Source organism: Peromyscus eremicus, chromosome 19 (assembly GCF_949786415.1).
Source record: "Peromyscus eremicus chromosome 19, PerEre_H2_v1, whole genome shotgun sequence".
NCBI lineage: Eukaryota > Metazoa > Chordata > Mammalia > Rodentia > Cricetidae > Peromyscus > Peromyscus eremicus.
Window position 1 is genome coordinate 12649193 of NC_081435.1, and position 23395 is coordinate 12672587.

At 37.7% G+C, this 23395-nt stretch overlaps 1 protein-coding gene across 7 annotated transcripts in view; it reads right to left on the reverse strand.

Moving 5' to 3' along the window:
- Nucleotides 1-23395, reverse strand: part of Nol4 (nucleolar protein 4) — a 330361-nt gene that overhangs the window by 244570 nt on the left and 62396 nt on the right. For 4 of the 7 annotated variants that reach the window (XM_059246745.1, XM_059246744.1, XM_059246748.1 and 1 more), the window contains exon 2: nucleotides 1404-1553. In XM_059246745.1, coding sequence (XP_059102728.1) covers nucleotides 1404-1553 — 150 coding nt within the window. Of the gene's footprint in view, nucleotides 1-443; nucleotides 507-1403; nucleotides 1554-23395 lie in introns of those variants that run through there. The other 3 variants (XM_059246753.1, XM_059246751.1, XM_059246752.1) reach the window with 3 other exon arrangements.

Genomic DNA, 23395 nt, shown 5'->3' on the forward strand with positions numbered 1-23395 from the left:
ATGAGAATGCATTATCCTAAGAGTCCACAGTTAGTGGTATTAGTAGATCAATGTATAATTTTTCTGTTACTATCCAGAGGAACAACCCTGGTTTAGGAGACAGGAGGAATGAGTATGTTCAGTGATATTAGTCTACATAAAACATCCCAAGATGCTAGGTCGCTTTCGTTAGTCATAGGAATGCCTCCTGGGGTGCATAAGTCAAAAGGAAGTTTATGTGGCAGAATTATGTAAGGAAACTTACACTAGTGCCTGCCCACAAACCATGCAATTGAGAAACAGCCAAGAAACAAAACCGTATAGAAGGAGGGATAAATAACAACATTGTATTAAGGGTTATTATGCAGCTACAAAGATTCAATATGACCCTGGCAATATAGCAAAAAATAGTTATGAAAAGAAGCTATTTCTTATGCTCAGAGCTAATTTTCAAACATATGTACCTGTATTTGAAACTTTGAGCATTTCACACATTTTTCTGTATCTGAAAAAAAAATGGATCCAGACTGATATTGTGTATCAAGATAGCTGAAAACAGTTCATATAAAGGTAGCCAAAAGCGAAGCTCAGTAAGAAGTCATAAAAAGAACATTATCCCCACTGCTGAGAAAGCTCTTATAATGTACACTTTGCTCGTATTGGCAAAAAGTAATTTACCCTTCAATGTTGCTAGAAAGGGTGAAATATCTATAGTAATACGGTTTTATAAAAATTTTAATTAAATAAAATGTAGATTAAAATGTGTATATCAAACTTAGGTACAATTAGTAACTTCAAAACTGAAATATAACTCCATTTAGACAATGTATATTCCACTATCAAATAGTTAATTAAATTTTCTTTTCACATAATTTACAATAGAATAATATATTTCAATTTTTAAACACTCAAGGGCATTGGTACTATGAAATAACATATTTTAATATTTTGTTCAGGAAAATTAAGACATATAAAATAACATAAAAATAATGTATAATTTTCTTATCTATATTGCTATAAGATGGAACAGGAAATATACAAATACATTCATTTAACTTGAGAGGTAAGAAATAGGAATTTGAATGATTATAAACATGTTCTTATCTCCCAGTACATAATTCATATATTATGACACATTGAATATACATTTCAACTATGTCTTCCTATTTATAGGTGTTTGACTGGGAATATTATGTTTATACATATTTAAAGGAATTAATGTAAGAATTATAGAAACAGGTTTAAACTTTATGCAATAGACCTGTGAGCCCATGACTAACACAGCAAATAATGAATTATGGCATAAGTGCTGAGTCTGACCATACTCTAATATGAGACATTACTAACCCTTTGCTCTCCCGTCAACATCAAAAATAGTAACGAAATTCAGAATGCATGCTTTCTCTCTCTTCTCTTCCACTTACTGCTTTGTAAGTTCTCTTCTGTCCAGCGTGTTTCCGAATTTGTTCTCCATTCGGCCCTGTTTCCACGTGCATGGAATAGATGATGTCAAAGAAATCTTCAACCACAGCCACTCGCCTTAAAGACAGCTTCTCATCAACTCCGACGCCATCCTGGCGATGAAACAAGACACCAACGAAAAGAATGAAACAAAAACACATGAGGTTAATGAAACTATTTGCATTTAACAGGTGATTAAACCAAAATATTTTGATAAAATAAACCAAATCATCTTCTTGCCTTTCTTGTTCTTTCAAGACCAGATTTCTCTATGTAGTCCAGGCTGGCCTCAATTTCCCAGTCCTGCTACCTCATATAGATACCACCACACCCAACAATCCCATAAATCTGTGTATTACACATACTGAATTATAAAATGTTAGTGAAAACCATGGTTAATATGAAGTAAATCATTTTTACCCATCAATTTCATCCTTTGAGTTCTCATAATGTTTCCTAGCCATTAGCATAATTTTAAAAATTATAAATTACATGTTAGCACCTGGTAATTTTTACTGCAGTAATTCCACTCTAGATACTGCTCAATCCATGCAAACAATATTTGAGTTGCTAGGTCATGACTGCTGTATTTTGAAAATAAAAGACAAGGATAATAATATATAGCCTCTACCTCTAAACATCATAACTTAAGAAACAAAAGGCACCTCTCTCCAATTGTAGACTGGGTGGCAGATGTACTGAAAGTCAGAAAGTCATTTTCTGAGGCAAGTGATTCTCAACCTGTGGGTTGTGAGCCCTTTGGGGATCAAATGGCCCTTTCATGGGGGTCACATATCAGATATCCTGCAAATCAGACATTTACATTACTATTCATGACAGTAAATAGTAATCATAGTTATAAAGTAGCAACAAAAATAATTTTATGGTTGGGGGGTCACCACACGATAAGGAACTGTATTAAAGGATCATAGCATTACAAAGGTTGAGAACCACTGCTCTAAGGAGTACCCAGTGTGTGAACAATGGATCTCCCAAATAAAACTTCATATTGAACAAATTGCTTATGCATCTCTAAATCCAAGTTTTCACAGCTGCAAAGTGGAGACAATAGGAGCTGTTTCACAGGAACATTGTGAGCACTAAGAGAATTCAGGTATGTAAAGCATGTTACCCAATCTGTCAAACTATAAACCTTCAATGAAGGGTGGCAGCACTTGTCATTTTAATAATCATATTGCAATATAATTAAGGTCCTGTAGGGGTGCCAAGGATCACCATTGTTATCTCCTGCTCAGAAAGCTCTGTGGAAGAAATATAACTTGACATATAGGGAGGTTTTATGTTTCAGCAGAGGGAAGTCCAGGCAAGAATAAATAGTTGAAATGGATGCTAAATCACATTAAATGGTAGGCTTGAGACATTAGAAAAGATTAATATTCCATGAAAAAGTTAATCTTATGTGACTGCAGTATAAAATGGATTCCTATTTGCAAAAACCATCTATACCCACATTCACATGCATACATACACTCACACAATACATATATGTATAAACACATGCACATAGTGTTCCTAAAGAATAACCTTGTGTAATATGACCTTGCCATTGTTGCTTGAAAATACCATGAAATAAGTCTTCCTCGGGGAAAAGCACATCAATTGATTATCCAATAACCAATGGTCAGCTCTGATAATATATACAATCAAGTAACATAATACAGACTGAGTATATATACATAAATATATATATACATACATATATTTAACAAACTTTTTAAAAAGAAGCATAAAATTTAAAGAAAATAAGGGTGGATACATGGGAAGGTTTGAGGGAAGGAGAGGGAAGAGGGAAAAGATGTAATTTTAATATCAACTTGTGAGATATTTGATTACACTGTGTAAAGATATGTCACTGTGATTGGTTTAATAAAAAGCTAAAAGCTAAACAGCCAATAGCAAGGAAGGAGGTATAACAGGTACTTCTGGACAGAGAGAGCTCTGGAAAGAAGAAAAGCAGAGTTGCCAGCTGGACACAGCGGGAGCAAGACATGCAGAAGAGGTAAAAGCTACAAGTCATGTGGCAACACAGATGAGTAGAAATGGGTTAATTTAAGTTATGATAGCTAGTGGGAGAAGCCTAAGCATTAGGCCGAGCCTTCATAATCAATAATAAGTCTCTGTGCCATTTTTTTGTGAGCTGGAAGCCCAAAGAAAAATCATCTACGTCATTTTTTTTTAATTAAAAATAATACCATGGGAGGTTAATTACTCCAAGTAAAAGTTTTAAGCAGTTAATGAGACAACAAAGGCAAGGTTGTCTGCCAATGGCAACACCAACAGGCTGAGCTCCTACAAAATGAAAAGCAATTAATATCTATATCAATTTGCAGTAGGCTTTGTACATAGCAGAGTCTGGAGCAGCATGCTCATATAACGTCATATATGAGATTGCGTAGTAGGCTCAAATGCTGGATCTTTTACCACCTTTCAGTTTGAAGTGCTCCCTCACATGTCACCTGTGATGCTGACAGTTTCTAGTTTGGCTTCAGATACTTCTCACATCTCTTGTTTAAAGCCTTGAGGCACTATTTCTATATTGGGATCCCCAGAATAACACCACTCTGCCTTGTGACACAAGATGATTGCATAGCAAGGACTACATGGAACTCAACAATGACCCACTTGGAAACACACAGCTTAAAGGAAAGTGTTCAAGAAAGCACAATTTATTCCAGAGGTCTCACATTAGCCTGCATCCTCCATCCTCAGAGAACATCCATCCTCCTAAATATAAATCTAAATTCTGACTCTGTCCATCAGTAAAGTCTTCAATAAAACTTTATCTGCTTTTCTCCACATCATAAAATTTATACAGTGCCTACTTCTGTTTCTTTGCTAAATAACCAAATGTACACTCTGCATAATCTGACAAATGGAGGCAATGTATTTTCTTTCCCAGATTAATTTGAATCTTACTCATCATTTACCTGCTTAAATCAAAAATGGTAACCTATTTATCCATTTTATAAAGTATCTGAAAATCATAAATATTGACAAGCTCTGTGTTAGTTACTAGAATTATCAAGGTATGTATATATACATATATATGTGGGTGTATATAATTGATATCTATTATACACCTTGATGTAATATATATACCTTAATATAATATATAAATATATAATATATAATTGAGAACTTGATGATACCCACTTTCTAGTGCAGGAAAGAAAGATTAAAGAACTGATTGCTGAGGGATAAATTTTCATTACTCTCTATAACTACTTGTTTAACAAAACAGAAAGTGATTCTTTCATAGTATTGGAGGTCAGAAGTCCAAAGTCAAGTGTCAACAAAGCTGTGTTCCATCTGGAATTCCTGGAGGAAAACAAGTCCCTCCTCCTGTGCTTCTGATTGGCTGCTAACATTCCACAGTTGGGCCTTCAGAACTCTGCCTTGTCTTCCATATGCCTCTCTTCCACCTATCCCTCTTAATAGGGAACTTTATGATGACATTAAAATCCATTAGGTAGGGACTGAGGAGATGGCTTGTGGGGTAAAGTGATGACTGTAGAAATTCTGAGAACTTTCCCAGAACGAAGTCAAACCAGGCAGGGTGGTGTACTTCTTTAATCTCAGTGCTCCTTTGGTGAGACAGAAGGCAGAGACAGGGGAAATCCCATCCTAGAGAAGGGAGGTGGGCATCATGTTCCACCCTAGCCAAGGAGTTATTGACAAGTGAGAGCTGTTGGGAGAAGGGGAGTCAGCTTTCTTTAAGGGTGCACTTCCCTAGTAGATTGAACACATTACAGTGGATGGCTATAACCTAAGAGCATATGGACAGCACAATTTGGACTAAATAGGTTTTCCAAAAACATAAATATAAGGACCAAGAGCTGTGTGGGAAGGAAGGAAGCTCTGGGATGGGAAGATCCAGGGATAAGTGAGTGAATGTGATTGAAATTCTCAGGTAATTAACAAAAGTTGGAATTGATTATGATGAGAATTTTTCTAAAGATGCTGCTCAAAGAGCAAATGAACATGAAGTGATCACTGTTAGTGATGGAAAGTGTAAATCCAAAGAGCCCTAAGATACCACTTCACATTCACTGGCTTTGCCAGAATGAAAATATATATTGAGGATTTAGAGACATTAAAACCATCATACATGTTTACTAAAATGCTAAATTATACAGTGACTCTTCAGAAAATTCAGCAATTACTTAGCATTTATTAAACAGATTTGCCATATTATCTAGCTGGTCTACACCAATATATATTCAAGAGGAATGATAAAAGGAGTCCATACAACATTTGAACAAGTATCCATAGCAGCATTTTTTTTTTGCTTTCTCTGGGCTATTTTATTACAGCAACATAGTAATTAGTGCATCATTATATTATAAATTTATTGCAAAAGTATGCTGAGTCAAAATATTGTAGAGAATACTAATAACTTACATTTTCTTTGTGAAGAGATCATTACACTCAGTCAATACCTGATGAACAGCTGCACTCTCTAGATAATCCAAGGTTTTGCACATGTGGATGTCAAGTTCCTCAGCTTAGTTATGTGTACTGTCTTCTCCTGGCTACATTTCCTTTGTTAAGTTTTTCTAGTACAGAAATCTCCTTTCCACATTTACACACTTTGGTTGTGTATTGTTTTCCGTTGTCTGACTCTCCTCTACAATCCTTTGTTGACCCTTCATTATATACATTTGTTCATCATGACGGCTTTTGTTCCTTTGGTTTTTCTTTTATTACAGGTAGATTTTTCAAATAATATATCCTGATCACAGTTTCTCCTCCCTTTATTTGTCCCAGTTCCTCCCCACCCACTACCAACCAGATCCACTCCCTTTCTGTTTCTCTTTAGAAAAATAGACTTCTAAGGAATTAACGTAATACAAAACATAATGATAAGATAACACAAAACAAACACTTCAGAATAGAAAAACCACAACAAAAGCCAGAAATAAAAGAGCCCAAGAAAAGCACAAGAAACAGATTATAGACTCAGAGATCCACTTATTCTTACACTCAGAATCCATAAAAACACAAAATTTAAAGTCATAATATATACACAAATAGCTTGTAGGGTTTAACAAAAGGGGGATAGAGGAAAAAAATAAAATTAAAATAAAAAAGACAAAATTTAAGAAAAGAAAAAGCCTTCACATAATAATATCTTGTCACCAAATGAAGATTCCAATACCAGGCATGGATTACATCAAATTGAATAGTTGGCCAAAGGGTTCTCATGGGAACCCCCAAACAACAAGGCTGTTACCAAGGCTATAGGTCACTCTTTATAAATTGTCAGCAAGGCTCCATTGCTGAAGACAATACCTTCAAAACTCATTGTGTATGGAGAAGTCAAGCTGGTGCCTACATACAGCCTTCACACCTATGGGCTAGTGTTCTTGTTACCTGAAGACACTGCATGCTACCAAAGGAGAAATATAAACACCAACCCAGCTACAGATTTTTCAGTATACATTGGTGACCTGCCTGCAAGATATGGTGGAACAAAACTTGTGGGAGTGACCAATCAATATTTCAAATGACTTAATGCCTATTTCATGAGATGGAACCCATACTCAATGTTGCTTCGTAACTGAGAATCTGAAACTAGATAGCTCAAGGGTCTAGAGTAAAACCAAATACTACTGTTCTACTAAAGAATTTCAGCAAAAAAAAAAAAAAAGATATTCTGCTGTACTCAAAGATCAGTGTCCTACTTAGCCATCATCAAAGATTTCTTCTGCAGCAGATGGGAAAAATACAAAGACCCACCATCAAACACTATGCAGAGAGTGAGAGACTTTGGAACACTCAGCTTTACGTGGAATTTCTCCATCAAATCTCTCTCCTCAGGGATCAGGGAACTCTGCAGAAGAGGAGGCAGAAAGAGTGTACAGGCCGAGGGAATGGAGGACTCCAAGGAAACGAGGCTTTCTAAATGTAACAGTACAAACACTTATATGAACTCACAGAGACTGTAGCAGCATGCACAGGGCCTGCATGGGTCTGTACCAGATTGGGTCTTAGATCTGAAAGGAGAAGTGGACACATGCCCCCATCCCTAACCCAGAGCTATCTCCAATTGATAACCACTTACAAATGAGAATTTAGCTTTCTCCAAGGGATTCTCACTGGGGAAACAAACTATTCTTAAGGGTAGGCCCCATACCCAGCAGCAGATGGCCAATAGAAAGTGAACTCAACATCATATTTTGAAGTTCCTTGTCTCATAATACCAGTACCTTTTAATATCCAATTGTAGAAATCTAAAGTTCTTTGAAATGAGGAGTATATGCATATGGCATAACCATACAAGTGAATACTATCCTGACAAACAAAGGACAAAGTGTTGGTCATGATAAGCCATGAATAAACACTGAAGATGCTGAGTTAGAAAAATCAGACACAAAAGAACATGCATTGTATGGTTCCATTCATATGAAGGACCTGACATAGGGAAATTCATGCAAACATAAATTTGACCAATTCTAGTCTTGAAAGGGGAGAGTAAAGACTTACTACTAATGGTTACGGACTTTTAAGAAGAATAAAATTATTCTAAATTTAGATGATAGTGATTGTTGTACAACCCTCTGGACTTATTGAAAACACCAAAGTTTACACTTTAAATGATGAATAATATGGTACATGAATGATTTTTCAACAACACTGTTGAAATATAGTATCTAATAATTTGGGATGTGTGGGAAGAAAGTAAGATGAAGGGATGAGATATTCCTTAGATCAGAGGCAAAGAACTGGCTTCATGTACATGAGGCCATGCGTTTTACTCCCAGCAGTATGGAATGAAAAAACTCAAATAATATACAATCAAACTGTCCACATACACACTAATGTTGAAAAGTGTTGCTAAGTAGCTCAAACTAAACTATAATGGAAGCAGATATGGGGTGGGCTAGTAAACATTAGGCAATTATCTCATAAAAGACTTACACAAGTACGTAAAGTTATAAACTTCACTGACATAAAAGATGTGTGGCTTGTAATTTTACATAATAATAAAGTATATTTTCATGATAAATTCTATGTAGGAGTCTAATTCTCACAGGATGTATTCATGGACTTCTATGTTTCTAAAAAGTTCAACTGGCCTATGGCTTTGGTTGGTCTATGAGATGACAAATAAAATTTCATCTTAATCACACCCAGTTTTCTCAATACTTTTGTATATAAATGTGGTATTTGATTTACTGTTAAATATTTCCTCGCCCATGTACAAATTTTGATTATTAAACTGATAATTCAAATTCTATGCTATGCAAATAGATAAAAGAATAAGTCAACCCCTGGCTTATGGTATTTTCTGGTTTATGTGTTGAACACTTCCAACATAGCTGTTTCAAGCCTCCACTATGTAATCATAGAATTGGGAGGAAATGAACAGAAGTGCCATATCATGTGATGTTTTCAGCCTGATATTACATACTAGAATAATCCCTTCAAGAGCATAGAAATAACTATACTATAAAAGAGTTTGGCATTGTCAAATTCTGAGTACTTATTGTAGTATAAATTACTTAATTTAATTTTTAGTAATGGTCACATTTCTCAAACTACTGATTCTAAAAAAAAAATAGCACTAACTCTAGTTATCAAAGACTAAGCCATAATACCATTGTATTATATCAATTAAGATGAGTGAATGGCACATTTACTGAATTCAGTAAATATTTAATGGAATAAATTTTAAGGTAAAGGTGTGCAAAGACAGCAAGAATTCAGGAAACTAATTCATCTAACATGACACTTCAAGATCCGATGAAAATCTTTGATATTGTTGAAGAAAATTGATATCTAAGCACATGTGAGAAAGCTAAGCCAACACATGAGTGGGGTCTATGACACAAGCCTCTGCTGAACTTCACCCTCCTTTTCCATGTAGAGTTCACTGAGAACAACTAACTAAGGCCAATATACCATGGTATACACTGTGTCAGAGTCAGGGGTAAGAATGTCCACCACCCTCCCCTCCTCAGATAAGCTTTTATCTGTCAGATGTCCTAACTGGTAAAAATCATTGTAATCATCTACTAGCTGTTGTTATGGACAGGAATAATAGTGAAATATTTAGATCTAAAAGCAGAAGGAAGGGCTGCCAATTTTCAACAACTATAGTGATTATATAATAAGAGGAGAGGGAGAGAGAGGAGAGAGAGAGAGACAGAGAGAGAGAGACAGAGAGAGAGAGAGACACAGAGACAGAGAGACAGAGAGACAGAGACAATGACAGAGAAACAGAGACAGAGGAAGGATAAAGACACAAATATGTTTCTGGGACTAACTTTTCAAGAATTCCAAACCCAATAACTCACAAAGATCACCAGTAAATATTCTAATTTTTGAGTCACCTTCAAGATTCTATTTATAGTGAAATGTATCATTTATTCAAGTAGAAAAACTAATTTTAAAGTAAACATGACAATCTCTAAACTGCTCTTTTTTATCATAAAGAAAGATCTTGCCATTTGACCTAGAAGGCTTCAGTTCACAAAAATCTGTAAAAACAAACATCAGGCTGACTAAGTGATTTATAAGAATGTTTCAAGGTACAACATTTGAGTTTTAGGTATTGATCACTACAGATACTCACTAATTTTGGGTAAAACCACATGCTTTTAAATCAAACTATGATTTTGAATATGCACTGTACTTTTTCTTATTTCTTTTCATATGTTTAAGCTGCTGGCAATATTTTTTAAAGGGAAACAAATACAGAGCAGGCATAATTTTAACCAGAAGGTATTTCAGGGAAAGAAAAGCAGGCCAAAATAAACGTCACATAAAGAAGAAATGGAGGTTTTGAATCTTCAAAAAAAAAAAAGCCTGAGAAAAGCAACTCTATACAAAATTTATTAACTTTTCATCAGCTATTCATTTGCAAAGATATAGAAAAAAATCCTATTTATTCCAAAATTGACAACTTAACCATGAAAACAGTGCTGCATTCCAAGTTTATGTTTCTTCAATGAGAAGATAATTACAATTATTTACATGGAATATTAATCCTCTTTTCAGCACAAACAAAAGGCCATGTTACTAGGAGGTCCAGGCTTGCCAGCACAGAGCACAGTGGAAATCAGCTTCACCAGGAGCTCAGCCTATCAGACACAGTCTTACACCAGGATTGTCAACACTCCAGGAGCTTGGCCTATCAGACACAGTCTTACACTGAGAGGGCTGGGGAGCCAGACCAGAGCCATGAGAGGTTTCTGACAGCCCTGCCAGGGACCAGGCCATAGTTTGTTTACTGAAACTGCCTGGAGCTAAGCAAGCAGTTCTCAGGAAGATCACAACTCAGGGGCAACCAATCAGAAGGTGCCCCCCAGCCTTCTGCTAGCTAAAGATAGCTATTCTTATCCTACACCTGGGAGGTCCCTAACCACTAGAGCCTCCACCCAATCAGTCCCCAGACTTATCTTTCCTCTACCAATCAGCACCAGATTAATCCATCCTCCCTGGAATTGCCTAACTCTGCTTAATAGGAGCTTGTGACCTCCCTTCAGGGTCACTATTTTCACCCCAATATGTTGGAAATAATAAATGCTCTTGCTGATTGCATAATAATAGTCTTTCAAGGGAGCTTCTCATGGACCCTAATATATGGTGCATTGGCCAGGAAGCCCCCCTCCCCAAGACCCCTGACACATTGAGTGTTGGAAACCCAGCTGGCTGGTAAGTGTAAGTGTGAGCACTCTTTGTCTTGGTTTGTCATTGTTCTGACTGTCTGACTGTCACTGTTCTCTTCCATGTTCTGTGTTTCTGTTTTTCATTCTGGGTCTGAGAAAGTAATTTAAGATATAAAGTTTACATAATGTCTACAGATATAAGAGTCTATGGCTGAGATATATAAAGGTCTGAGGATATGAAAGTTTATGAGTTGAAAACTTAAATAAGTTCTAAGGGTCTCAGGAAATGATTTAAGACACAAATACAAGTTACAACAGTATAAATAGATGATGTAAGACACATAAAATGCTTCAGATTTCTTTCTCCTTCTATGATATTGTTATACTGAGGTTTCAAAGTTCAGAATTTAACATTAACAGAGTTCTGACAAGCTAAAAGAGCAATGACTTACTTACTGTTTAAGTCACGAGCTCAAGATTTTTAGATTTCTTTTGGTTGTCTTCTAAATATATGCTTAGAGATTCTTCTAATCAGGCTAAAGACATCTTTGCTTAATCTATACCTGCCTCTTTGGACAGAAGGAAAATGTGCATGCTTTTAGTCTAAATCTGTAGATTTTGCTAGGACTCGAAGATATGAGTCTATTCTTGCTGTTTTATAGATAGCCATTATCTTTTTTTCTATGTTACGGATTTTAATACAAGTTGATAATATTAATATAGCTAAAACTTTGTCTTTTATAAAATAAGAATTCATGTAAGCTTCAGAGACTTTGGAGACTTGGATCCACTTCTCATAAGTCAAAAGAACTCCAGATAAATATAGCTTAATTTTTTTCCTACCTATCTGTTCCTGAGGATGATATTTCTCTCTCCTGGTCTTGGGACTCCTCCCCTTCCTCAATTACTAAGACTATGAATCTAAAAGTTAAATTTTAACTTCTTCCTCTAGTCTATGTCTTCTCAACATATTTCTACTTGGCTGACAGACACATCCAAACACCAGCTGCTGACTACAACCTGCTCCAAAAAGTTATGAACTCTGGACTTGCTGAAAATAGGTATGGACCAGTTCAGTCAATATGATTGCTCCCTGTCTCTACAGCTGGGTCAGAAGACCATATGCTTCTGATAAATACCCCCTTGTCCAGCCTTTGACTAGCCTTTTAGCTTTCCTGGGCCCTGACAACAATACCCTAATGTCATCTGGAAGTAAATAAAGAAGAGAATGTGGCATCCCATGTCCCCTACCCTTAATAGGCTGAAATGCTGAGTCAAAGGGAGACTCCCTCTACCCTAGCACTGACCCCGTTTAAGATCATATATGTCAGGCTACCACCCATTCTGCCTAATCTCAGGGCAGAACTACTAGCTGAATTTGATGACCAAGGATTTCTCTCCTCCTTATAAGTTCTGTCTTAGGTTCAGAACCAACTTTGGCCTCAGCTGTGTGCAGTCTATGAGAAGGCACCACATCGTGTGCCCCATGGTTCTGGCCAGGAGACCTGGACCTGATGATCATCAAGAGGCACAGGAAAGAGACCTTGGAACCTGGTTGGAAGGTACTTTACACTGCCATCCTGACAATGCTCACAGTTGTCAAAATGAATGAGGTCCCCACTTGGATTCACCATTCCCACATGTGAAGTCTGTGGTCCCACACACTGATCCTGAGTACTGCACTACAGAGGAGGTCAACCATGAATTTTGGAGGGCCATTGCACATCCACAGAACCCTCTAAAACTGAGAGTCCAAAAAGTCACCTATCCAGCTAAGTGGTGAGCTCGTCCTTACACTTCCTTAGCACATGCTTGCCAGGGCTTTCTAGTCAGGTCACCATGGGGGAACCTCAACGACCTCCTACCCTTTAATTTCACATGGAAAATCATCAACACTGGCTCAGAAAAGTTCCTGAACCGGACTTCCCATGCAGGCCCTTTAGGGACCTGGTATACTGATCTATATTTTGATTTGAGGATGCTTTATGGTGGGATTAAGGTATCTGATACTAAATTGCAAGAAGTCACCTATTTTTATGTTTGCCCTAGACATGATAGAGATAAAGCCCAGATAGAAACCTCTGGGGGAAATGGCGACTATTTCAATACTTTATGAAGCTATGGTCCCACCTGATGAAAGGCCATAAAAGATGGAAACTTTACAAGCCTATAAACTAAAAGAAAAGCATCTCAAGAATTTGAGATGATGCATTACTCAAGGGGGGCGATGAGAGGACTGGGGAGCCAGACCAGAGCCATCAAAGGTTTCTAATAGCCCTTCCAGAGACCAGGTCTTAGTTTCAGTTTACTGGAACTGGCTAGAACTGAGCAAGCAGTTCTCAAGAAGATCACAACTCAGGGGAAACCAATCAGGCTTCTGCTAGCTAAAGATAACTGTCCCTACCCTACAACTGGAAGGTCTCTAACTACTAGAGCCTTCTACCAATCAGCCCTCAGGCTAATCATTCCTCCACCAGTCAGCACCAGATTAATCCCTCCTTCCTGGAAGTCCCCTAACTGCTTAAAAGGAGCTTTTGACCTCCCTTCGGGGTTGCTATTTGGCACCCCAACAAGTTGGAAATAATAAATGTTCTTGCTGATTACATATGTGATTGATGGTGTTTCTTGGTGGCTTCTCTCGGGCCCTAACAACACCAGAGTTGTCAACACTCCAGGAGATTGGCCTATCAAACACAGTCTTACTTCAGAGTTGTCAACAATCCATGAGGCATGCTGCTGGTGCTCTCCTTTGAAGCACTGGATTTTAATTGAGTATCAGTTGAATTTTTCCTGGAATTTAAGAAGCACTCAACAGTTCTTAGTTCCTACTTTATTTAGATAATATGACTTCTTCAAATATTGGAGATTGGCATATAGCCATGTAGAGTGGTAAAGATATAATGAAGGAAACAGACACAGACACCAAAATACAAAAGCTAGAAGCCTCATACTCGTTGACTTTAAGATTCACAAGAAAACTGCTATATTGCAATTAAGACAGTCTGATATTGGCAAAAAATACATAGAGCCAAAGATCAACAGTGTGCAGTAGAGATCCCATAATATATGCATATATGCACCCTCCAAAAATTAACTGAAACTGCCATAGGTAAAACTGAAACAGTATACGAGAAACTACAGATGACTATGGGCATGAATACAACACTTTGGATACAGCACCAAAGGCAAGATGCATGAAATAACAATTCTACAAGCTAGCTTTGCCTAGCAATTAGGGGAATGCAAATCAAAACCACTCTGAGATTTCATCTTACCCCAGTCAGAATGGCAAAAATCATCAGAACAACCAACAACAAATGCTGAAGGGAGTTAAGGAAAGAGAGAAGTTTTGGAAAATGGAACCCTCATTCACTATTGGCTGGATTACAAACTGGCGTAACTACTATGGAAATTAGTGTGAAAAAAACTCTCAAAAAGCTAAAAGTAAATCTATCATAAGACCCATACTGCTCCATGGCACAGGCCCAAGGTCTCCATATCTTATTCCACAAATACTAGCTCATCCATGTTCATTGCTGTTCTAGTCACAATAGCTAGGAAATAAAACCAACCTGAATATTCTAAACCAATAAATGGATAATGAAAATATACTACATATACACTATGGAATATTTTTCAACTATAAAGAAAAATGAAATCATGAATTTTGCAGGTAAATGGATACAACTAGAAAAGATCATATTCAGTGAGGTATAACCCAGATCCAGAAAGTCAAATGTTGACTTTATCTCATGGAGGCTTTTACTGGAAATATTCAGATATAAACACATAGACTGTAGTAACTACAGAAACCAGGAAAGGAAAATGGGGCCATTTGCAGGATAGGAGGCTGGGAAGTAATAGAGAGGGGATAGAAGGGTGCTCTGATCAGGAAACTGGAAGAAGGACAGATCTTCAGGGGAGAGGTAAATGCAGAATAAGGTGAGAAGAGGGTAAAGGGGAACAGAAATATCCAAGGAATCTGATAGGGGAAATGGAAAATGGAAAAAGAGGCCTCCTTAGGGAAGGGAAAGGGAAGCAAATCCAGAAGGAGAAAGGTGGGTAAAATACAAGGATGTCTGAAAAGCCACAAGGAATTATACTTCTATTTACTAAATAAAAAGCTGTAATACACGTATTTTCAGATGATCTACCTAACTATAACAACAACAACAACAACAAAATAACGCACATGAGAATCAGTCTTTTGTGTTGTTGGCCAGGACTGTCTAAGAGACTCCCAAATGTACAGCCTGTTGCTGCTGCCCTTGGCTAACCCCCAGAGGTGCAAGATGAAGACATCATGCACTTTGAAAACGGCCCAGAGGTCCCTGAGCTAGAATTGATAAGAATGTCCCCTTGCTGAGGACTAGCTTTCATGGTACGCAAGCTTCCATAGGAAGAAGACAACCAACAATTCTGCCCAGCTATGATTTATATGAACCACATCAATGACCATCATGTCATAATAGCCCTAAATGCGCAAGTGTCAATCTTACCTTGTCAGTAACTAACAGCTCTCTTATTGGACTTAAGGCCTATTCAACAAGAGGGAGGTCATGACTGGTACATACAAATGTTATACAGACTGAACAGGTTTTCTTTAGGATATAATATGTAAATGCATTGTTACTGTAAAAACCAAGGCAATGAGTTTGAAGGAGAATGGAGATGGGTATATGAGAGGCTTTGGAGTAATGAAAGGGAAAGAAGAAATGTAATTGATTCATAACCTCAAAAAATAAAATAAATAGAAGTTACAAAGAAGCTCCAGAAAGAAAAAAATCATTGTTTAATGAAGCACAGACTGTAATGTGTGTATGTGTATGAACAAAAATATGTTTAAAAAGTTATTCACAATATACAAAGAGGCCACGAACCTTAAACAAGCAGAAAAATAGACAGTATCTCTATTGACTAAGGTTATAAAGTAGACAAATGAGAGTCTAAAAGAAAGTTCTACATCATATGTCACTTGGAAAGTGCAGATTGGTCAATAATCTCACTATCTGCCTATTGGAAGGGCTAAAAATCCACCCAAACCTTCCAAAATACAAAATCACTTAATTTTCAACCATTACTCATGAGAATGAAAAGCATATATCAACTTTGGAAGACAAATTAACAGTTTCTTTTAAAAATATTAAACACACTCTTAAGATATAATTCAGTATCCACACTATTTAACATTTATCATTAGAAGTTAAAATTTTATACCGACACACACAAAAAGAAAATCTACACATGGATACTTATATCAGCGTTGTTCATAATTGCCAGCACTTTCAAACAGACAAGATGACTTTCAGTAGATGTGTAGGTTATATGGCAACCAGAGAATAGAATATTTATCTACTACCAAGAAGAAATGAGCCATCCACACCAGTAAAGACAGGGAGGGATCTAAAATGTATTCTTGTAAATGAAAGGCACAGTTCTAAAAGGGATTTACATACTCATGCAAAATCCAAAACTATAGAGACAGTAAAGAACTGGTAGGTGCTGGGGTTATGGGTGGAGAGATGAATATGAAGAGGAGGTTTTTAGAACAGTTGGATTATGCTGGTTGCTACTATAATGTTGGATGCATGCCAGTTTACATTTGTGACAATGAAGGGTGGTATAAATTATGACATTTTGGTGACAATGGTTTATCAATGGCTTGCTGGTGGTGAGGAATCTTGATGGTGTCAGCCAGGATGAGCCTATGGGGACGGCACATATTTAGCATGCTGCACTTTTACATAATATTGCTGTAAATGTAAAATCTCTTCAAGCAGGAGTGAAGTGGAAAATTGGGTGCCAAGAGCCATGGAGAGCAAAACCACCACTCTCCTGAATGGCAATGATAAAACCCTACTCAAGCTCATAAAAAGCCAGCTCACAGAATTTATGCACTAAACCTATTCATTCAAAAATGCTGAAAACTTATAGAGAACTAAAACATTCCAACAAAATGTTTATGTACATTGCTGTATGTGCATCTCAAAATGTGTCCTTGATTTTTTTTAAAACATAGTTCATGTGTGGGAGCATGTATCTGTAACCCTAAAATTCAGGAAGTAAAAGCAGAAACACTGAGTCTGAGACCAACCTGGGAAATATGCCAATATTACATCTCAAAGACAACAACAAATATACAGTAAAAGCATGTTTTCCAGGGATAAAAACATTTACTTCCTTCAACATTTGTAGCTAGAGTTTTCTCAGGTCCCGCCTGGGCCTGCAGCCACTCAGACCCAGATAAACACACAGAGGCTTCTATTAATTAAAACTTCTTGGCCATTAGCTCAGGCTCACTACTGACTAGCTCTTAGACTTAAACTCAGCCCATTTCTGTTAATCTATATGTCGCCACGTTTTCCATGGCTTTACCTGTGTGCCATTTCATGCTGCCCCTCGACGGCAGGCTGGCATCTCCTGACTCAGCCTTCTACTTCCCAGAATTCTCCTTGTTTGTTTTTCCTGCCTATACTTCCTGCCTGGATACTGGCCAATCAGTGTTTTATTAAACCAGTGTACAAAAGCATTATTCCACAGCAAACACTCTTTTAGCAAAGAAAACTTCCCCATGAAATAACTGCAAAGCCTGAGCAACAGCAGGTTTAAGCTGTTGAGCTCTGTAAGTCAGGCAAATGCCCAGGGTTATGTGAGCAATGAGGCACTAGGCATGAATAGAACCTGCACAGTAAAACAGAACATTCACAGGCCAAGATCTGCCTGCAGGGACACTGAGGACTAGAAGAAAATCAGATCTGTTCTCTTGCAGAGAAGCAGGGCAAGGTGACACATTTTGCTTTGCTTTGCTCTTGGTTAAGGAATAAGAGTTTCTGTTTTTAAAGAAAAAGAAAGGAAATTTGAGAGAGATAGATCTCAGAGTTAAAAAACACAATAAATCTTTAACCAGGACAATATCGTCTTAAGAATCTACCCTTGCATAAGCAGCAGGAGAACTGCATATAGCCTTGGAACAACTATATTTAAATCAGCCAGACAGAGATGACAGATCAGCCTTACAGAATAGCAGGTCGTCTGTCAGCAGAAGTCTTGATCCACAGTCAGAAGGCGCTGGAATATCACTCCAGGAATCTGAGTGAATGTATACCAATAGATGCTTGTATGAACAGGCAATTATCACTGAAGAATGAATATTTCCAGGCAAACAAAACTCAAACACAGTATCATCCTATTATAGGATTTAAGGGATGTCCTATAGATTGAAAATTGCTAGAAGATTCTAGAAGGGAAATACTACAGTTCTAAGTCTGATTTATTTGTAACACCTTAGAGATCTTTAGGGTTTCTCACATACTGTAATAGCTAAGTCCATTTATATGGACTTGACTAGCAGAGATTATTTTTGCCAGTGTTTTACAGGAAATGAAATTGTGCACAGTGAAGAGAAAATGGCTAAAATTAAGAACTAGTTTTGTTCCTCCATCTGGGAAATAACTCAGTCTTCTGGCTGTGCTCATTGGAACAATGGTCCTGTGAGATGTTTTGTGTGGTTAGTGTGTGCACATGCTAATTACAAACATAGAAATAGAATCACTGTTACAGATTTTATAGTATATATCCTATAAAATAATTGTAATTTTATTGAAGAGCAGGAGTTATAAAACAAGATGAGTGACTCTTTAAAAAAAAAAGATTTTATTTTTGAGCTTTCTGTATAGGTGTTTGTATGTGGGTTTTAGCACATGTGCACAGTGTCTGAGGAGGCCTGAAGAGGGTGTTAGGTCTCATGAAGTAGGATTTACATGTAACTGTGAGCCATCTGACATGGGTGTTGGGGAGCAAACTTGGCTCCTTTGGAAGGGCACCAGGTGCACTTAACCACTGACCACCTCTCCAGCCCCTGTGTTCATTTGCTCCTCGATTTTATACCATCAGTTATTATTGAAACTTTCCTCTTGTTGACTATATTAAACTCTCACAGGTATTAATTATCAGTGTTAACTCTTCATACTAACTGTCTAGTCCCAATTTATGTTGAGAATGTTGAAGCTCAGAGAAATGAATATGTCTCTCCAGGTGATGTGTCTACAAAACAGCAGTAGATAGACTAACACATACAGCATAGCCTGGATGACTTTATTAAGCTAAGACATCTCAGAAAAAGACATGAGCCTAACCAAGTACCCAAAGATGTGTATGAATCACAGGATTTAGGACATACTTAGTGTGTAAGACAGAGACTATATTCTATATTATAATAATGAAAAAAAGCTCAAAATATTTTAACTGAAATAAAACAGAAATTGATGGTTCTCTGCAGCATGGCAGGTCTGGCACCTGGAACCCTTGTTTGCCAGGCTTTTCCAAGACACTGACATCTTTGAGCTTGGAGGAAACATGGAAGAAAAGATAGGAATGAGCAGCGCCCGCTGTTCCTACTGTTCACTGTAGCCTGAGTACCATCTCATAACCACAGGTAGAAACAAAGCTGAAGGATGTGGCCAGGTATCCCATGGGACTAGGGCTTAGCCAGTTAAATGTTTTTTTTGCAAGTACAAAGACCCAAGTTTGATTCCCGGATTCTGTTTTCAGAAATGGATGTGGTGGCACAGGTTTACGTTCTAAGTACTGGGGAGACAGAGACAGGTGGAGTCCAGTGCTCACTGGTCAACTAGCTTGACTGCTTGACAAATTATGGGACAATGGGAGATTCTGTTTCAAAAAAACTAATGCGGCTAGCTCCTGAAGAATTAAATCCAAGATTGTCTTAGGAAGTTTGCGTGCATACATGTGTGCACACATACTTAGAAGGGATGGGCAACAGGCAGCCATGTGCTCGTTGAAATCCAAGATGTGCTGTTACTCAAAAGGATGAAAAGAGCAAAGATGGAGGACAGTTTGGAAGTCCCTGCCACATTTACCATAAAAGTCCATTAGAAGTGTAGGATACACACAAAGATGGGAAGATACATGATAAGGAAAAAAAAAGAAAAACATGTTGAAATCCAACGGGGGAGAATCAAATGCTTAGGTAAAGAAAACTGCTTAGTGAAATAGTTAATGATAGATCCCCTTAAAAATACTTAAAAAATACATAGAAAAAAATGCAAAAATTATAAATGTACAGAAGGTTGTGAAATTATGCAAAGTAAGTACACACATGCAAGGAGCAGTCGGGTCAGTTAACAGAACAGTAATCTTCACAAACCTCCTGTGGCTGTGCCTGGTGATAACCCATGCTTGCCTACTCTGAGACAACCACTACCTCACTGCTCAACACAGACTGCTGGTGTCCCACTGTTATGCCATGTGTTGTGGTATGTACTGGTTTATTAAATTATCTGCCTTAATTTACTCTTTGTTCTCAAGGTAAGCATTAGAGGGTGCTGAGGGATGTTCTGTATGTCAAATGTATTGCTCTGATTGGTTAATACATAAAACACTGATTGGCCAGTAGCCAGGCAGGAAGTACAGGTGGGACAAGCAGAGAAGAGAATTCTGGGAAGTGGAAGGCTGAGTCAGAGAGACACTGCCAGCCGCTGCCATGACAAGCAAGATGTAAGGTACTGGAAGGCCACGAGTCATGTGGCAACTTATCAACTAGTAGACATGGGTTAATTTAAGATAGAAGAATTAGATAGCAAGAAGCCTGCCACGGCCATACAGTTTGTAAGTAATATGAGTCTCTGTGTGTTTACTTGGTTGAGTCTGAGCAGCTGTGGGCCTGGCGGGTGAGAGAGATTTGTCCTGACCACAGGCCAGGCAGGACTGGAGGAAACTCCAGCTACAAATGGCGCTCAACGGGTTGGCAAGAGTTTCCACCTAAAACCTGAGAAAAAGGATTCTAAAACGGAGCTAAAAACAGCTTCCTAGTTGTCTCTCTCAAGTTAGCGGCAGCCTGCCAGTTTGAGATACTCTTTGGTGGCTTCCTGGCGTGTGTGAGGGCTTGACTTATGCTATGTTACACAGAGGTGTCTCCAAGCTGCGCACTATGCTGTGTGTTGGATATAGTTTTTGCTAAAAAAAAAAAAAAAAAAAAAAAAAAAAAAGAGGTTTCTGGGCTACATGCTGCTTAGGTAAAAACATAGGCCCACTATGGCTCCCAGCTCTAGCAGTAAATTATCTCCACCATGTTGAAAAATAATTGGGCGGAGCTAACAGCCAAGACTTCTGCTTTAGTACTAACTGCTGCAGTTTAAAAACGATAGTTACACAATAACACAGATTCAGATGGAACAAGACTTTAAATGGTTTACAATGTATGTAAAAATGTACATAGGCTTGAAAGAGAGAGAAAAAGGAATATATGCAGTTATATAAACAAATAGATAGCTTTTAAAAATAGTCTTTAAAGAGACAGTAAAGGTAGTATAAAAAATAAGCTACGTAAAGATGGATATTACACAGAGAATCTGATTGTGTTGTCTTTGGGATTTTTAACTGCAGAAAAGTATTTGATAGTAAAAGCTATTGAGTTAAGCCAATATGGATATTTTAAAGATACCTTGACTTCAAAATTTGGATCTAAGGATATGTTGCTTTGGAAAGGAGGTTCTGCTTTTGTTTCCACAGAAAGCAAGAGGCTGTGGATTTGTTCCAGATTAAGATACATCAGGTTTGACCAGCCAAGACCCCATGAAAAGTCTCCGATGACACCATGGCCCAGATGATCCAACATCCAGAACGGTTTCAAGGCAACTGGCTCAGATGCTACACCATCACGGACTACTCCATAATTCTAAAATTTTCTTTGTGTCCCCATAAGACACAGTGCCCCCCCAGCAGGAAGTAGTAAGAGAAGCTACGCCCAAATTCCCAAATATACCAAGCTGGCTTTGGAGATGGAATTGGCTCACTCCTTCTCTAAACCCAGGCATATTGCTAAAAGAAAAGGTTAAGAGATTCTTGTGTCCCAAATCAGAAGAGCCCTCTGGTGTGGGACAGAGAAAAAACAATATTTTTATTTAAAACAGGTTGTTATACTGTGTGTATACTTCTACTCTTGTTTAAGGTATTATGTTTATGTAACTCATTTATATTGTAATGGATAATTAAGAAATACAGATCAGTTAGTCTTCTATGATAGCCAAACTTATAGTCATAAGTTTTCTAGGTATACATAGATATGTTTCAGATAGACAGGTAATCTTCAAACACTTCAAAGACCTACAGAATATGGCATTTAAAATATTTTTAAAAATTTAGATTTTCTGGACAGTGAGACATGTCTGCTCCTTGCAGCACCAATTTACTTCAGAGAGGAGGATGGGCATCAAAGACATTTTATATGGAGTTTATCTTCACCTTAGCAAAAATAGCCATTTGGGCAAGAAACTGTTCTTGCCTGGACTGCTTGATCGACTGAACATGCAGGACCTGTAGAAAGGTGACCACTGAACTTTGCTTGGCAAAATGGTCCTTCAGGTTCCTGCTTCGCAAAGGAAACCGCCAGACATTCTACAGGACACTGAGAAAAGTGACTGAGAGACTCCAGGCCTGTGGGCTGAAGACAGATGCCCCAAATTTACAGAAGAACTTTGGATGACTGCCCAGGCTGCCAGCTGTCTCTGTCTACTCTTGCAAGACTCCCGAAAGTTGCTTGCATCCTTCTCCCATTTCTCAGGTAGTATTATATCCTTCTGAGGTGTTTGATGTAGTTGAAGAATAGAGATAGTTATAATTTTCCTTAGTTATGATAAAAGATAAGTTAGATATGAAACCTTACACTCACAAATATAAGATAGATAGGATATCTTCTTTAATTTTGCCAAATACAAATAGACTAGATATTATAGACTAGATGTTGTAACTGTAATTCTTGCTTGATAATTGTTTTGTTATCTGTAATTTTACTATGTGAAAGTTAAAACCTTCCTTTTTGAAAAAAAAAAGGGGGAAGTGCTGTGGGATGTTCTGTATGTCAAATGTATTGCTCTGATTGGTTAATAAATAAACAGTGATTGGCCAGTAGCCAGGCAGGAAGTACAGGCGGGACAAGCAGAGAAGAGAATTCTAGGAAGTGGAAGGATGAGGCAGAGAGACTCTGCCAGCCACTGCCATGACAAGCAAGATGTAAGGTACCGGAAGGCCACGAGTCATGTGGCAACTTATCAACTAGTAGACATGGGTTAATTTAAGATAGAAGAATTAGATAGCAAGAAGCCTGCCACGGCCATACAGTTTGTAAGCAATATAAGTCTCTGTGTGTTTACTCAGTTGAGTCTGAGCAGCTGTGGGCCTGGCGGGTGAGAGAGATTTGTTCTGACCACAGGCCAGGCAGGACTGGAGGAAACTCCAGCTACAAGAGGGGCCTCTTATTTTCAGCAGTTGGAAATAGTACTATTTCAATATTTTTCTCTGCC